This window comes from Eumetopias jubatus, unplaced genomic scaffold (assembly GCF_037043125.1).
Source record: "Eumetopias jubatus isolate StellerSeaLion01/CBP00866 unplaced genomic scaffold, mEumJub1_p1.0 scaffold_10, whole genome shotgun sequence".
NCBI classification, from domain to species: domain Eukaryota; kingdom Metazoa; phylum Chordata; class Mammalia; order Carnivora; family Otariidae; genus Eumetopias; species Eumetopias jubatus.
In genome coordinates, this window is record NW_028274816.1 from 69497441 (window position 1) to 69515785 (window position 18345).

Sequence of the window (18345 nt, forward strand, 5' to 3'; positions counted from 1 at the left end):
CTATGACAAATAAATAAAATCTTAAAAAAAAAAAAAAAAGATGCTCAAGTGGCCAAAAAATATGTGAAAAGATGACAAATCTCAATCCTTAGGGGAATGGAAATTAAAAGCAAAATATAGTACCACTACACACACGCACTGAGATGGCCAAAATGAGAAATTCCACACGTTGGTGAGGAAGTGCAGCAAATGGAAATGTCCTGCCCTGCCCAGGGGCATTTTCCGACAGGGGATTAGTATACAGTCATGAGAATGAGCCGACTGCCGCTACACACCTGAGCACGGATGAAGCTCACTGCTGAGATATTTATTTATTTGCTAGAGAGAGAGAGTGAGAGCACAAGCAGGGGGCACAGCAGGCCGAGGGAGAAGTAGGCTCCCTGCTGAGTAAGAGGCCCGATGTGGGGCTCGATCCCAGGACCCTGGGATCATGACCTGAGCCAAAGGTAGACACTTAACAACTGAGCCACCCGGGCCCCCCACTTGATGACTTTCAACAGAAGGGATTCATTCTCTTACAGTCGGGAAGCCAGAAGTCCAAAGTCAAGATGTCGGCTTTGTTCCCTCCAAAGGCTCTAGGGGAGAATCCATCGTTACCCCTTTCGGCTTCTGGCGGCTCTAGGTGTTTCTTGCCCATGCCCATCTCACTTCAGTCTCCACCTCTGTCTCCCCATGCCCCTCCTCCATGTGTGTCTTTTCCTCTTCTGTCTCCTGTAAGGACCCTTGTCATTAGACCTAGGGCCCATCCGGGTAATCCAGGATGATCTCTTCTCCACACGGCTAATTTAATGACATCTGCAAAGAGCTTTCCAAATAAGGTCACCACGTTCGTGGGTTCTAGCGATTAGGACATGGATTCAACTTTTGCGGAGTGTGGGGGAGGCAGAGTTCAACCCGCTAACATGCAGCTAAAAGCCGAGATAGTGGATTCATTTGGGGAGATTAGTGACTAGAAGGCCACAAGGGGGCTTTGAGGGGCTTGGTAATGTTCTGTCTTAATCTGGCTACTGGTTACGTAGGTGTGTTCACTCTGCACAAATTCACTGACAACCATGATCTGTGCACTTTTATTTATGTATATTGAGCTACAGTGATTCTTTTTTTCCAAAGAATTCATCAAAGGGGTTGGTAAAGATTGTCCACTCTTTGCCAATTTTCCCAGCCTCCTAATGAAGGGAGTTTGGGATTCTCTGAACAGACTATACCCAGCGATGCATCACTGGTACCAGACACCTCAACTTTTGTAGGATGTGGGGGCTTCAGAAGAAAGGGGGTCAATGACAGATCACACACCCCAGAAGAAACTACAGAATTTTTTTTTTTTTTTTGGAACAGAAAAGATATGGGAGAAACAGTATCCTTGGCTCAGATCATTCCAGAACTATCATGTGGGAAGCAGAGAAGTCACACATAGTGTGAAAGCAGAATTAGGACTGGCGGGTGGGGATTTTATATTATGTCTCAGCATAATGAAGAGCCTCCTCCTTCTGGGGTACGCTAAGCAGAACAGTGGCCCCCAAAGAAGTCCACGTCTTAATCCTTGGAATCTGTGAACCTGTTATATCACATGGCCAAGGGGAATTAAGGATGCAGGTGGAGAGTGATGTGATTTGACAAGGACTCAATCTGTGTTACTAGCTTTGAAAATGGAGGAACAAGCCAAGAGCCAGGGAACATGGACAGCTTCCTGAAGCTAAGAAAGGCGAGGAAATGGATTCTTGCCTGAGGCTTCCCAGGAGGAATGGAGCTGGGCCAACACTTTGATTGTAGTCCTGTGAGACCTACTTTGGACCTCTGACTTCCAGAACTGTGAGATAATACATCCGTGTTGTTTAAACCACTAAGTTTGTGGCAACTGGTTACAGCAGCCCCAGGAAACTGATACAGATCACGAGGTCCATCACTGAAAGGGTTCAAAGGAAGACAGGACAGTTTGCCGTGATAGTCATAAATCAGTTTATGGAAATAGAGGGGCACCTGGGTGGCTCAGTGGGTAGAGCATGCAACACTTGACTGCGGGGGTCCTGAGTTCGAGCCCCACGTTGGGGGTTGAGATTACATTAAAAAAAATCTAAGAAGAAAAAAAAAGTTTATGGGAATAGACCGAGTAGGAATTATTCTTATCATTTAGTGGCAAGAATGTTAAAATTCAAGGTGAGGTGGCCGGTCTGTGGTCACACAACCAGGAAATGGCAGCAGCAAGGCTAGAACCCAGGTCTCCTGATTTACAGGTGGGTGGCTCTTTCCACTTAATGATGCTGCTTCTTCCAGAATCCAAAGGTCTCCTTTGGTGGGGAACTGAATGGGCTTGGGTCACGCTGTCCCAGAGAAGGACCTAGGGTGTCCCCTTTTAGCCTCCAAATCCAGCCCCAGGCCGGCTCTGCCCTGCTCCCACCCCGGGCAGCCCTGAGTCAATGAGCTCCTGACCAGTTTGGGGGCTTGAGCTCCTTTGTGGTGGAGCAAGGCCCGGCCCTCCTAGTGACCAACATCTTGAGATCATTGTGGCAGCAATTAGCGCAGGTGTTGACCTCTGGCCTTGCCTGGAGTTTGCTTCTCTTGATCGTAAAGAATTGCGGCCACACCTTTGTACAGTGGCTAACTGCGCCTAAAATCTCAGGGTGCTACATCAGGTCACAGCAAGGTGTGAGCTGGTGGGGCTGGCAGGCATTCGCATCCAGGTGCCCAGACTGGATTTATTTTGATGTTGCCACTTTGCAGAGGTTATGCTTGCCGTGGGAGGCAACCACCTTCCCCTCTTCTTTAAGTGCCGAGCCATAGGAGTACCCCCGTGGCGTAAAATACATTCAAAGCTACTTCAGTGCATCATAGATGCTTAAGACACAAAGCTCAGATACACAAAATAGCACCCAAATTGGCTAAAGAGTATGTTCGCCTTTACAAAACTCACCAGAAAACGGTGAGGGGACATTGTGAAAAGCACAGGAGACTTGGATTCAGAGGCCTCAGAGTTTGTGAGAATTTGGGGCACGTTACTCTATTGGTGGTGGTTTACTAGTCAGTGAAGGCCATTTGGCTGAGCTTAAGAAGTGTGTGAATAAAGGGCCCTGCAAGGTCAGGAGAAGTTAAAGGAAGACCTGATCTCAGACAAATTCTAGTGAAATATCAAAATTCCAAGGATAAAGTCAAGATTGGCCATATAAGAAGGAAGAAGAAAGTTTTTTTCTTTCTTTGAGAGAGAGAAAGAGTGGGGGTGGGAGAGGGGCAGAGGGGGAAAGGGAGAGGGAGAAGCAGACTCCCTGATGAGCAGGGAGAGCCATGTGGGACTTGATTCCAGGACCTGGAGATCATGACCGGAGCCAAAGGCAGACACCCAACCGACTGAGCCACCCAGGTGCCCCAGAAAAGAGCTTTCTGTATCAGTATCAGTTAGGCTGTTTTCCTCAGTGTGATAGGTACTGTTATCCAAACTGGACCAGAGTTGGACATGGAGGAGCCTGAGGGAGGGAGGGCTCAGGCATACCCATCAGGGCTTCTAGATTTCACATTCTTTGGGGAAGCAACTTTAACTGCTGACAAACTGACTGCTAACATGGTGACTGAGTGCGTATGTGACATCTGGCAGGCAGGAGCAAATTCCAAACCAAACACTTTGGACCCTGAGCTAAGCCAAGCCAAACCCCAAACCCACTCTGTCAAGTTCTGGCTCCCCAAATTAATGAGACCCGAGTCCTATAAGTTGTTTCCTCCCTGACCTCAAGTCCTTCTCCTCAACTTCTGTAATGCCAACACCTGAAGGCATGTCACCAACTTTATGGATATGATTTTCATGTGAAAAAAAATGTGTGTCATGGACAGACTTGGTAACCTTAGAGATCTTGACTTTTTCTCCCCTTCAAATACCTGTAGTGTTTCCTTATTTGTTTTTTTTTAAAGATTTTATTTATTTATTTGAGAGAGAGAATGAGATAGAGAGAGAGAGCATGAAACGGGGGAGGGTCAGAGGGAGAAGCAGACTCCCTGCTGAGCAGGGAGCCCGATGTGGGACTTGATCCTGGGACTCCAGGATCATGACCGGAGCCGAAGGCAGTCGCTTAACCAACTGAGCCACCCAGGCGCCTCGTGTTTCCTTATTTGGCAATCTATTCTCTAAAGTCTGACCTTGGAACAGTTTTGCAGATAACATTCTTCTCTTGTCTAAAATGCATCTGCTTCCAGGTCTCCCTGTCACCTCTGAAGGGTCCACTGAGAACCTGGAAGCGTTTACCCACCAGAGCTAAGAAACCTGCACTTCTGAGCATGGGGCATCCTGATTGGGTGGGGGCTGGTGGAGTAGGCAGTGAAAGAATTCACTCAAGGCAGAGCAAGAGAGATAGAAGTTTATTGAATACGCTGCAAGGGAGCAGCGGGAGGGCCAGCGAAGGAGAGAGACTGTCTGCCACGAGGCGGTGGTGAGGGGCTATAGTTATAGGGTGGAGTGAGGGAGTATGGGAACCTAGGGAGTTTTTCCTTTTTTGGTAATCTTAAGAACTGTGCCTGGTCGTAACTGGTCAGCTAGGGTCTGTGGCCATTTCGAGGTGGGTCGCTTAGTGATCCTGTTTGCATTCAGCTCCGTGGTCACTGTGGCCCTTTGGCCTTGCTCAAGTTTCCTTTGCTCAAGCCTGTTGCCTAAACTCGGCCTCTACGTGACGGGCGGTTTGCCCTGGCCCAGCCCAGCATGAATCTCACGAAGCAATAAAGCTTGGCTCTCACCGACCCTGTGTTTTCTATGTGTATCCTGGCTCTGTTTCTGTCCCAGGTTATATCTGGTTCTTGGCCCAGTCTGGTTTGGGTCTGGTTCTGACCCTCCCACGGCGACTTACGTCCCCATGGCAAGGGGTGGGGGCGATTTATGGTTGGACCGTTCGGTGAGCATCGTCAGATGGCAGACAACGGGAATTCTGGTCATTAGTTTATTTCTTCCTTTATCATGGGGATTCTGATAGCTCCTGGGAAGCCGAGTTTTATTTTATTTTTTTTTGTTCATCTACCAGGATGAGCTCAAATCACTTAATAGGAAAAGTATTTTTTTCCTCCCTGGGATGGAGAGAGGCTGTATGGTATAGCAGCAGCAACACCAGCCAGTAGGTGTTAAGGTTCTGTGTTTTACTTAGTGACCTGTGGGTAAAGTGAATAAAACAGGTGGTTTGTTCTCTTTCTGTGTGTGTACATTTATAAGAAGCATTCTGCATCGAATTCCAGTGTGTGTGTGTGTGTGTGTGTGTGTGTGTGTGTGTCTCAAGGGGGTGGTTCCCCACACCACCAAACAGTTCTTACACACTAGCAGGGTATCCTACAATTCAAGTGAATTCTGATACCATCTACCTGGAGATAGGATCAGATCCCACAGGTAAAGAACTCAGTGTATAAATCGCCCCCCCCAGGATCCCCCTTGCCACTTCAGGTGCCAATCACAAGTCCAGATTGTCACCTGTGCTTTTGACCAACAGGCTATAGACTGGAGGTACCCATGACTGCCACCTTAGATTCAATTAATTTGCTAGAGCAGCTCACAGAACTCAGAGAAACAGTTTACTTACTAGATGACTGGTTTGTTATAAAAGGATGTAACTCAGGAACAGCCTGATGGAAGAGATGCACAGAGCAAGGTATGTGAGAAGGGTGGGGAGCTTCCATGTTCTCCAAGGGCTTCTGTCCCCAAATATCCACCGGTTCACCAACCGAGCAGCTCTCTGAACCCCATCCTTTTGGTGTTTTATGGAGGCTACATTAAGTAAGCATGATTAATTAAATCATTACCATTGGTGATTGAACTCAACCTGGATCCAACCCTTCCCCCCTTCCTGGAGGTTGCAGGTGAACCCAAAAGCTCCAACCCTCTAATCATAGTTGGCTCAACTAGCAAACAGCCCTCACCCTTAGGTGAGGTCCAGAAGTCACTATGATTGGAACAAAAGGCATCTTGATTGCTCTTATCACTTAGGAAATTCCAATGGTTTTGGGAGCTCTGTGCCAGAAATGGGATGAACAACCAAATACAGTATCCGTATCTTACTATAAATCACAACATCATGAGCCTTTCCCCTTCTTGCAAATGACAGTAACTTACCTTTCACAATGATCTGTTTATAATCTCTCTCGAGCTAGTGCTCTCTCGCTTTCTGAGTCCTTCGCATCTGTGACCCCCTTGGCTTTACCCTTCTCCAGTATTGGCTTCATCCTTGGGCGGGCAGCATAATGGCTGGACTTGTAGGCATCACAACTAGATATAGCAACACCTGAAGGGGAAAATAAGGGCCTTTTCCTTCTAGGACTGTTTCTTAGAAAGAAGGGTATCTTTCCCAGGAACTTGCATCAGATTCTCGGTCATGTTTCATGGCCAGGATTGAGGCATGTGTGTCCATTTCCAAGACAGAGCCCTGACAAGGAAGATGAGATGGCCGTGACTAGCAAAGACGAGTCTTTTGGAGTGAAAAGAATATTGGAAAATTAGCCACAACGATCGCCATGGTTTCCTACAATAAAAAGAATCTGAGTGGCTTTGGAATTTTCGTCTGTAACACACAATGCTAGAAGCAATGGAGTGGCTCGAATTGTGAACAGAAGAAAAAGAGGGTGGCACGCAAGGGTTCATAAAGGATACGTTGCATATCCTTTTTAAAACATGGTGACTTAAGAAAATACCCCGTATATAGTGAAGAGTTCATCAGAATAAAGAATACAGGAAAGCCAAAGACATGTTGAGAACATGGTGAGTGTGGTATGCAGAATAATGTCCCCCAAACATGTCCACACCCTAACCCCTGGAACCTCCGAGCGTTACATTACAATTATACAATGCTTAAGAATAATATAAGAGGGGCGCCTGGGTGGCTCAGTTGGTTAAGGCGACTGCCTTCGGCTCGGGTCATGATCCTGGAGTCCCTGGATCGAGTCCCACATCGGGCTCCCTGCTCGGCAGGGAGTCTGCCTCTCCCTCTGACCCTCTTCCCTCTCGTGCTCTCCATCTCTCTCATTCTCTGTCTCTCAAATAAATAAATAAAATCTTAAAAAAAAAAAAAAGAATAATATAAGAAAGAGCCTATCAATAAGGTCCATTTCTTGGCTGCGTACCATTCCCTGGATCGAATTGTCTAGTCTTTGCTGTGTATTATTTTAAACTGATAATCAACTGACAGAATGACTTCTTTCCCCATTACTTTCCTTTTCTGGAAAAAAATATATTTTTGCCTCTTTATACTCCTAAATGCTTTTTGAGTGACTTAAAAATTTTTTTAAATATGAAGTATATTGCAGTTGGGGCGCCTGGGTGGCTCAGTCGTTCAGCGTCTGCCTTCAGCTCAGGTCATGATCCCAGGGTCCTGGGATCAAGCCCCGTGTCGTGCCCCCTGCTCAGTGGGGAGCCTGCTTCTCCCTCTCCCACTCTCCCTGCTTGTGTTCCCTCTCTTGCTGTCTCTCTCTCTCTGTCAAATAAATGGATAAAATCTTAAAAAAAAAAAAGAAAGAAATATATTGCAGTGGACTAAAACCTGATACATTACTTGGAAAAGACCGGTCCTCTTCAAGAACATCACATGTCTCTAACTGATTCAAGTCTTTTCTAAAATTCACAAAGACACGTCCTGTCTATCTCATATTAAGATTATTCTTTTTTTTTTTTTTAAGATTTTATTTATTTATTTGACAGAGAGAGAGACCTCGAGAGAGGGAACACAATGCCGGGCAAAAGGACTTTGCGGACGGGATTAATTTAAGGATCCTGTATGCAAAGATCATCCTGGCTTATGAAGTGCGCCCAGTGTAAGCTCAAAGGTCCTATCAAGAGGAGAGCAAGAGGGTCAAAAATCAGAAAGAGGCAATGTGTTGGTGAGGCAGAGGTTGGAACAATGAACTTCAAAGATGGAGGAAGGAGCCGTGAGCCAAGAAGTGTGGGCAGCCAATAGATGCTGGAAAAGGCAAGAAAATGGATATCCCCCTAGAGCCTCCAGCTGCATTGCAGCCCTGCTCATATCTTGATCTTATCCCCACAAAACCCATTTCAGACTTAACGACCTCTGCAAAATAAAGTTTTTGAAAGAGGACTCCACCAATCTCCATTTTGACCTCAAACATTCTAACTGATTAAGGTCTTTCCAGCTTATCTCTTACCTCCGGCAAAAGACCCTGTGGGCAAATCATCCGGTGCTGGGAACACAACTAACTACCCTGTCAAGCAATCTGCAACTGACCCGAGCCCGCAGGACCCCTCCCGCAGATGACAATGATCGACCTGATCTTTATTGCCTACCTGCGAGGAACCACTGACCTTTGTCCCGCATTTTCCTTATGTAAACCTGGAAGTATTTTCAGCACTTTGGAGGCGGTCTGAGACTGTTCACGGTCTTCCCCGGTGTTGGCCTCACTGACATAAATTCCTGTCCTGTTTTATCATGGGCCAAAATTGATTCATGAAGAGGTAGAAAATCTGAATAGACCAGCGACCTCGTAAGAAATAGAAACTTGCCCCTTTTTCTTTTTTTCCTTAAGTTCAGACAAAATATAGCTCCTAAAAGGCATCAGCCGGTCTTCTAGATGAATGCCTTCAAACCTTCAAAGAAAACATCATTCTATTTATTTATTTGACAAAAAGAGAGTGCGAGCACAAGCAGGGGAAGTGGGAGAGGGAGAAGGAGGCTCCCCACTGAGCACGGAGTGTGACGTGGGGCTCGATCCCAGGACCCTGGGATCATGACCTGAGCTGAAGGTAGACGCTTAACAACTGAGCCACCCAGGCGCCCCAAGAACAGATAATTCTTATGATAATTTAATACTTACAGAGCATAAAAAGAGAAAGCTTCACAACTGATGCTACAAGGTTATAAATGGTGTTGATAGCCCAAGTTGGACAAAGACAGTGAACACAGATACAAAAGAGTCTAACCTATGCACACAGATCTAAAAAGTGCCAAATAGGGCGCCTGGGTGGCTCAGATGGTTAAGCATCTGCCTTCGGCTCAGGTCATGATCCCGAGGTCCTGGGATCAAGTCCTGCATCGGGCTCCCTGCTCCTTGGGAGCCTGCTTCTCCCTCTGCTTCTCTCTCTCTCTCCCCCCCCCCCCGTCTCTCATGAATAAATAAATAAAATCTTTAAAAAAAAAAAATAAAAAAATAAAAAGTGCCAAATAAAACACTCGTAATGAATTCAGCACCATACACCAAAGATACCACGTCATAATCAAAGGAAGTTTATTCCAGGAACCAGTGAGGGTTAATCATTAGGGAAGCTAGGAAGAACTTTACATTAAAATCCTAAAAGAAGAGGGATGCCTGGGTGGCTCAGTCAGTTAAGCGTCTGCCTTCGGTTCAGGTCATGAGCCCAGGGACCTGGGATCAAGTCCCAAGTTGGGCTCCTTGCTCAGCGGGGAGCCTGCTTCTCCCTCTGCCTGCCGCTCCCCCTGCTTGTGCCCTCTCTCTGGCAAATAAATAAATAAAATCTTAAAAAAAAGAAAAAAGTCCTAAAAGAAGAAAATGTGATTCCTTCAGTGAATACTGGGACAAAAAGCAGATAAAAGTAATTTCAATACATGATTTAAAAAAAAAATCTCTTATCAAGAGCCACATGTGATCATAATAATGACAATTTGTCAAACGTCATTAGCAAACTCAATACATTACTCATCTAGGGGAATCAGAAATGAATCGAGGGGCCCCTGGGTGGCTCAGTTGGTTAAGCGACTGCCTTCAGCTTAGGTCATGGTCCCAGGGTCCTGGGATCAAGCCCCGCATGGGGTTCCCTGCTCCGCGGGGAGTCTGCTTTTCCCTCTCCCACTCCCTCTGCTTGTGTTCCCTCTCTCACTGTGTCTCTGTCAAATAAATAAAATCTTAAAAAAAAAAAAGAAATGAATCGAAGTAGGAATATGATTAACCTAGAAGACTCAGTATCTTAATGAGGTACATTCTTTCTGAATAAATCTGCAGATATGATGCAATGTCAGTCAAAATCCCAGCACTGTCCAAGGTAAGCATGCTTTTCCACAACCGTTCATGAAGTAATCCTTTACTTCTTCGTTGACTCCAGTGGCCCTTCGTAAATATGACTTTTTAACGTAAGAAAAAGCTTATCAATAAAGTCCATTTCTTGGCTGCCTCCCATTCCCTGGATCGAGTTGTCTAATCTTTCCTGTGTGTTGTTTTAAACTGATGATCAACTGACAGAACAACTTCTCTCCCCATTACTTTCTTTTTCCAGAAAAAAAATATATTTTTTCATATCTTTGCCTCTTTATACTCCTAAATGCTTTTTGAGTCACTTAAAAAAATTTTAAGTACGAAATATATTGCAGTCCTAAAACCTGATACGTTACTTGGAAAAGACCAGTCCTCTTCAAGAACATCATGTGTCTCTGATTCAAGTCTTTTCTAAAATTCACAAAGACATGTCCTGTCTATTTCATATTAAGATTATTCTTTTCTAAAAAATTTTTATTTATTTGACAGAGGGAGACAGCGAGAGAGGGAACACAAGCAGGGGGAGTGGGAGAGGGAGAAGCAGGCTTCCCGCGGAGCAGGGAGCCCGATGCGGGGCCCGATGCGGGGCTCCATCCCAGGACCCTGGGATCAGGACCTGAGCCGAAGGCAGACGCTTAACGACTGAGCCACCCAGGCGCCCCGTATGAAGATTATTCTTAAGCATTGTTTTTTGAGGACCTGCCACAGCACATAAACCCCTGTGTTCCGGACAGATTGCATTTAGTTTTGGTTCTTTTCATCTGGATGAAAACTGAAGAATACGGAAACAGGTCAAACAGTTTCATATGCCTGTTATTTATTGCCCATTAAAGATACTTAAAAGCTAAAATACTAAAAGTGTTGCTGGCAGTTCCCTGCAAGGGGAAAACTTCCAGGTGTCCCCTAAGTCCCCAATTTGCCTGTTGTTGAGAGTTGAATCTATTTGTTCCCGTTCTATTTAAACAATAACTTTCAGGAGCTGAACTGATGCGGATACATTATAACTGACTGAAGTCCATACTTCCCTCGGATTTCCTTGGTTCTTAGGTAATGTTCTTTTTCTGTTCCATGATTCCACCCATGATACTACTTTATATTTTGTTGTCCTGTCTCCTTAGGCTCCTCTTGGCTGTGGCAGTTTTTCAGAATGTCTTTGTTTTTTGTTGACCTTGACTATTTTGAGGAGTGCTGGTCAGGTATTTTATAGAATAGCCCTCAACTGGGATTTGTCTGTTTTTCTGATGGTTAGACTTGGGGTGGGGGAGGTTGTGGGTTTTGGTGAGAAGACCAGAGGTTAAAGTCCATTTTCATTCCATCATGTCAAAGGTACTATGCTTGGTTAAATAGGAGCATCTCCCCCAAATACTTGGTCTCTCAGAATGTGACCTTAGGGATGCCTGGGTGGTTCAGTCGGTTAAGCATCTGCCTTAGGCTTACATCACGATCCCAAGATCCTGGGATCGAGTCCCACATCGGCTCCTTGCTCAGCAGGGAGCCTGCTTCTCCCTCTGCCTGCTGCTCCCCCTGCTTGTGCGCTCTCTCACAAATAAATAATCTTAAAAAAAAAATGTGACCTTATTTGAAAAGAGGGTCTTTGTCGATGTGATGAAGTTAGGATGAGGTCGTAATTAGAATGAGTCCTGATCCCATGATTGGTGTCCTTATAAGAAACAAGAGACATAGAGGTAGACACACAGGGAATGCCATGTGATGGCAGAGACAGAGATTGGAATTATGTTGCCACAAAACAAGGAATGCCAAAGATTGCAGGCAACCAGCAGAAGCCAGGAGGGAAGCAAGGAAGAGATTCTCCCTGAGTCCTCAACAGGGAACCAGCCCTTTCAAGTCCTTGATTTTATTTTATTTTTAAAGGGCGCCTGGGTGGCTCAGATGGTTAAGCATCTGCCTTTGGCTCAGGTCATGATCCCAGGGTGCCAGGATCGAGTCCCGCATCGGGCTCCCTGCTCCTTGGGAGCCTGCCCCTCTCTCTCTGTCGCTCATGAATAAACAAATAAAGTCTTAAAAAAAATAAAAAGATTTTATTTATTTGAGAGAGAAAGTGGGGAGAGGGGCAGAGGGAGAGAGAGAATCTCAAGCTGACTCCGTGCTCAGCATGGAGCCTAACATGGGACTCGATCCCAGGACCCTGAAATGAAAAGTAGGATGTTTACCCAACTGAGCCACCCAGGCACCCCTAAGTCCTTGAGTTTAGACATCCTTCCTCCAGAACTATGAAAGAATAAACTTCTGTTGTTTTAAGCCTTTAAGTTTGTGATAACTTGTCACAGCAACCATAAGGAACTAAAACAGTTGCATCTATCGGTATGATTTTGAGAGTGACCTTGATCATCTGGCTGAGGTAGTGTTTACCAGTTTTCTCCACTCTAAAGTTAGTATTTTCCCCTCTTTGCACACCGCGCTCTTTGGAAGGAAGTCATTGTACGCAGCCCCTTTAAGGAGGGAATTCTGTTCTACATCAAAAGGAGGGTTTGTCACTCCTGTGAGATTTCTTCTTCCACTATTTTCATATATGGTATTACCAATTTAAAAGACCGACATTATCTGTTGAAGAACTTGCATGTAGCAACTTTGTCAAGCTCCGTTATTGATTCTATTAGCTTTCTTTCCCATTTGCTTTATTTGGATTGTGTGTAATTGTAATTGCATGTAATGCTCTTACCTCTTCTTTCTTAATATTTATATCTTACATTTCTGTTATATGTTTTATTGCATTGGCTAGGACTCCAGAAGGCTGTTCAAGAATAGCAGTGATTGGCGATCTAGCGTCCAGCCTAGGACTTTTGTCTGTTGGGACTCAGGCCTCCTTCTCCACTCCCTACATCTAATTCTGGTGGTCAATTACCAGTCATAGTGATGACATTTGGAAGTTTTGGGGTTTGTGAGCGAACGGCTAAGAGAGGATTCTTGAGATGTTTTTGGTGCAAAAAGGTGATTGTATTAGAGCCCGGGGAAAGGAGCCGTGGACAGAAAAGAGCGACACTGGGATTGTGAGAAGTGACTGATTGTATACTTTTTAATTAGTGGGTTTTAGGGATAGCATAAATCTCTAAGGAGTTTGAAAGCAAGGCTTTCAGGACCTTGGGCTGGCTGCTGTTAAGCTAAGGTTATTTTTAGTCTTTAATTAAAACAGAAACAGTAAGGCAGGAAGACCTGAGTTTCTTAAGGTCAACCTCTGTATGTTTCAGGTATCTATCAGTGGGACGCAAGCGCTAAAGAGATTTAATTTAAGCTACATTTGTCTTGCCTTTGTTTCCCTCATCAACAGCACCCAGGCCTTTGGGGCCAGCCGTTAGACCCTATTTCCCTGCCCAGGATGATTGTTTCAAAGTGGGCAAGAAGAAACCTACATATGAAACCCACATACATAAGTTTCCTCCCTGTTTTTTTGTCTGTTTATTTGTTTGGAGCTAGAAGAGGGAGGGTCTTATTATCTGGCTTAGGGGGTGGGAAAGGAAGGGATGAGGGTTGCTGGAGGCCACCCTGCCCCCTCCAGGGAAAGAGAGGTTGCCTGCAGAGAAAAAAAATCACACACACACACACATACCCCAAACCAAGGAGAGAATCAAAAATGGTGGGAAGATTCCTCGGGGGAGAGGGGGAACACTAAAGACCTTGTTTTAAAATCCCTGAATCCAAACTTTCTGGTTATGTGAGTCCCCAAAGTTGGATCACTTCTACGACAGAAGGAATTTCGACTATTACGGAAATCATCCTGTCCCGGTGAGGAATGTTTGTTAGGCAATTATTATGCAGCAGGTTGAAGGCCAAGTGGTCCACCTACACAAGCTCATTGAACCCTCACCAAAACCAGTGATGGAGACGCTATTTCAATTTTACAGATGAGGGAACTGAGGCTCTAGTCAAGCAAGTGGCTCTGCTCCCAGGGAGACCGTGGCAGGTGTTTCCTGAATCCGGGTTTGCTGATACTCACAACCTCTTGTTCCCCCATAGTTCTATTTGGAAATTGTGGGGTTGTTGCTCTTTTGATAGATTCTAAGTTGCTACAGTTGGTGGGCGGAACGGACGAGTACGCAGATTCCAACGCAGCCGCAAAGCAGTGCTGAGTGCACTCTGCGGAGCGCGCGTCCCGCCAAAGCAGAGATGCCTGCGATGCGGGCGTCCGCCCAACCTGCGCTCCTGGCTGGCCGCCCGGGCCGAGCGACAACTCGAGATTCTTCCTCGCCCGACGTTTCACAATCTGAAACCTCCGTGGGGAGGCGCAGCAGGGCCGGGGCAAGCCCTGGCGTCCGAGGCTTTGAGGCCCTAGGCCCCCAGAACGCTTTCCGTCTGTTTCCAGACGTTTTGCAACCTCTTGCCTTCCCAGTCCAGGAGTTCGTGGGCCTCTTCGAGACCCGCGGGCGTCCACGCCGTGGCAGAGATGCAAGGGATGCACCCAAGGTCGCGGCTGGGCCCGGGGCTGCGGGCGGGCTCGCGATGCGGGGTGGGCGGCCCGGGGCGGAGACTGGAGCGGGGGCGGCCCTGTACCCTCTCAGAGGCCGCCTCTGCGCTCCCCTAACGCAGAGCGCCGGGCTCATGGAGACCGCAGACGAGTCCGGACCGGGAGGCCAGGGGGCCACTCCCGAGCGCCCCGGGGGCCCCGGGGCCATTCCTAAGCGCCCCGGGGCCACCCTTAAGCGCCCCGGGGCCACCCTTAAGCGCCCCGTGGCCACCCTTAAGCGCCCCGTGGTCACCTTTAAGCGCTGCGGGCCCCCCCCCGAGCGCCCCGTGGTCACCTTTAAGCGCTGCGGGCCCCCCCCCGAGCGCCCCGGGGTCACCCCCGAGCGCCCCGGGGTCACCCCCGAGCGCCCCAGAGCCACCCTCGAGCGCCCCGTGGTCACCCCCGAGCGCCCCGGAGCCACCCCCGAGCGCCCCGGAGCCACCCCCGAGCGCGCCGGGCCGCGCTGCTCGCTGTTGTCCGGTGTCCGAGAGGAGCTGTGGGCGCTCCTGGTTCTGGCGGGTCCCGCGGTAAGTAATGTGGCCTCGGTGGGAGGTGGGTCCCACGGGTCGGGGGCCCGGTACGCGTGTCGCCGCGGGTGACCAGGGGGTACGGGGCAGAGCGAGCCGGCGGCGGGCGGGCGCCGGGGGACGCGGTGCACAGAGAGAGCCCGGCGGGCGCGCGTCCCCGTTCCTCCACGTGCGTCCCGGGCCTCGCTCTGCAGCCTCTCGGGGGCGGCCCCTCCGGGCACAGCCCGCGCAGCTCGTCCAGAGGGTCCCCGCCCGGGCGCGGGGAGCCCCCAGGGAACCGGGACCTGCTCGCCTAAAGGCTCTCCCGGCGCCTTCCCTGGGCGAGGATTCTAGCGAAGCGAGCAAGTTCCCGAAGCCCTTTGAAACTTGTTTGAACGGAAGCTGTCGAGTCGGGACTTCGGCTAAGTTACTTTGAGGCAGGGAGGAAGGAGGTGAAATTGTCTATCTTGGATCGCGATCTCCAAATCCTTCAGAATTTTACTTAATCTCTGCAACACGAAACCAGAGGCGTCCTGTCTCACCCTCTCCTCCCCGTTATTGTTTTTCCTTAAAGTCTTTAATGTGGTTCTCTTTGGGGTTGAGGTTTCTTCTCATCGTTAGGTTAGGGTTCTTTCTGCATTATCTATTTAAAAGTTAGGTGGGTTTTAAAAACCACAAGAAACAGAATCCCACCCCTGTTCTGACAGCTTGGGTGCTTTTCAAGTCAACGGAGTGAGTCATTTCATTGGACAAAACGAACCCGTTGTGTTTTTTTTTTTTAATTTATTTTTTTAAAAGATTTTATTTATTTATTCATGAAAGAGAGAGAGAGAGGCAGAGGGAGAAGCAGGCTCCCAAGGAGCAGGGAGCCCGACGTGGGACTCGATCCCAGGACTCTGGGATCATGACCTGAGCCGAAGGCAGACGCTTAACCATCTGAGCCACCCAGGCGCCCGAACCCGTTGTTTTTAAGGCATACGTTTTGGGCCGCTGAGTAGACATTTCCACACCAGCAAAGGTTAAGGTGGGCGGGGGCGTCTTCCTGGCGCGGTGTGACACCCCTGTTTGTGGGACCCTGTGATACCTGCTGTGGTGTGCCATGCGGGCAAAATAATGCCAGGGAACGAAAATTGATCCAGCAAAAAGGTGTTTATGAAGCTCTCTTAAAAAGCGGAAAGAATGCATGGTTTGGAATCTCCATACCTGGCGCCCAGTTCCCTGCTTTGACCTTAGAAGGCAGGTTAGGAAACAGCTGTGTGAACTTGAGTAGTTCCTGACTTTTTCTAGCCTCTGCTTATCCATGCATAAACTGAGAACAATGATCCGTGCCCCAAATTCCCTCACAGAGTTCTGTGAGAAAGGTAACTATAAGGCTCTCGTTGCCCTGATAATACAACAAACAACACACCACGAGGCAGCTGAGACCCAGCCCCTCCAAGGACAGGTCCTCTCTGCAGGTCCCCGAAGTAACCTGGTCCCCCTTGATGTAGGGGACCTTCCAGGTCTCTGGGATGAGCCTAACTAGCCTAACTGCTGGGCCCTTTATGTTTGTGTGTATATAGACCATTGTGTGTAGATACGAATGACTGTGTGTTAATTACAAAATTTGTGCTCCTAGGAAAAAAAAAACCTCAAACACCAAGACAAAGAAGCAAAGGGAAAACCCCACCCAGAGATAATTTGGGTGTGTTCCTTCCAGTCCTCTGTGTCTGGGTTTGTGTGTGATTGCTTTACCCAAGGATGTCATAGAATTCTGGCAGCTGTTTAGTTTCTTATAAATTGTATATGGAGCCTCTCTTGGTCTTTCTACAGCTCTATTCCCATCTGCTGTGAGTTTTCTGTTGTCTGAGGGGCTTGGAGAGGAGGAGTGTCCCATACTCTGCTCTCCAAAGACCTACCGTCAATTGGGTGGGATGCCCGGTCTGAATCTTCTCTCTGTGATTTTGCCTCTCCCCATTCCCTGTCTCCTTTCCAGGCCTCTTATATGAACATTGACCCTTGAGGATCCGAGATAGGCTTCAGGCTTAGGTGTTCAGACTTCCCTTACCTCGCTCCCATCGAGCTTTCAATGAAGCCTATAAAGAGAGAACACAAGGGAAAGAAGTGCCTATCAGAACGCACGTCACTACGTGTTTTATTTATCCTGCAGAAAACATATTTGCAAAGGAGAGAGGTGTAGCTGATAATACCTAGCCTTGGGCATTTCAATCATGCTTTGTTTTTGTTAGGATCGTATCTCTCTCTCTCTCTCTCTCTTTTTTTTTTTTTAAGATTTTATTTATTTATTTGAGAGAGCACATGAGAGGTGGGAGGGCCAGAGGGAGCAGCAGACTCCCCGCAGAGCAGGGAACCCGATGTGGGACTCGATCCCGGGACTCCAGGATCGTGACCTGAGCTGAAGGCAGTCGCTTAACCAACTGAGCCACCCAGGCGCGCTCTCTCTGTCTCTTTTTAAAGTATTTTATGTTTATTGCCAGGCTCAGCCGGAGTCCTGAAAAATAATCCCAGAGAGGGATTGTTGGCGCTCTGGGAGCATGGGCTGTGCGCAACATTGCTGAGGCTGGAAATGGAGTAGAATAGCCTGGGTCCAAACCGAGGGAGCTGGTTTCCGGGTGTGTGCACAAAGGACCACCTGAGAGGGAGCTGGAGAACTTTTTCTAGGGCTGCAGGGCAGAAGGACCAGAGCAGGCCCCGCAGGGTGAGGGGCCTCTGGATGGACGGGGCCAGACTGCACACGAGGCATGCAGGATGATGGTTTGATTTTTATCCTATAGGCAGTGGGGAAAGTCCTCAGTGACATGTAAGGCTCAGCAGGAGGAAGCTGCCACAGACCACAGGATGGGGTCTAGGCTAAGGTTTGATAAAGGTCTGCAAAAATGGGAGGCATTTCAAAGGGTGACAGGTGTGGGGGCAGGTGGGCGGAGGAGGCCTGGGGGTGGTCTGGGACCCTCCCTGGCTCCTTCCCTTCTTTTCCGGGCCTCCTGTCTCTCAACTGGATGCACATCTTCATCCCCCTTCCGCCTTGATCCCAGCTTGGACCACGGCAGCCTCCTTCTGTACTCTCCCTTCTTCAGCTCATGCTGCCCCAAATGCTTCCCGTGAAGCCAGACACCAAAGTCTTCTTTTAGAGGGGAATGGGCATGTGAGCTTGTCACCCCCTTTTGTTGGTCTTGTGAGGTCCTCTGGGGTTTGGCTTCTGTCAGGCGCCTGGGTCTCATCTCGTGTCTCTGGCTCCCGGTGGTCCTTCCCCGGCCTTCCCTCAGACCCCATACCCTCGGGCTGCTTTGTTTCCTCTGCCTGGAACGTTCTCCCTGGAAGGACAACCCACCTTCACCTCCCTCTTCACCATTCAGGTTTCAGTGGAGCTTCATTTCTTCCAGAACCTTCTCTGACTCCCAGGCTGTGCTCTTAGAGCTCCTGTCTTCTTTGTCATGC

At 48.1% G+C, this 18345-nt stretch overlaps 1 protein-coding gene across 1 annotated transcript in view; it reads left to right on the forward strand.

Moving 5' to 3' along the window:
• Nucleotides 1-14499: 14499 nt before the first annotated feature.
• Nucleotides 14500-18345, forward strand: part of LOC114198218 (multidrug and toxin extrusion protein 1-like) — a 35243-nt gene continuing 31397 nt past the window's right edge. The window contains exons 1-2 of the mRNA XM_028089578.1: nt 14500-14552; nt 14853-14931. Of these exons, the coding sequence (XP_027945379.1) occupies nt 14500-14552; nt 14853-14931 (132 nt within the window). The remainder of the gene's footprint in view (nt 14553-14852; nt 14932-18345) is intronic.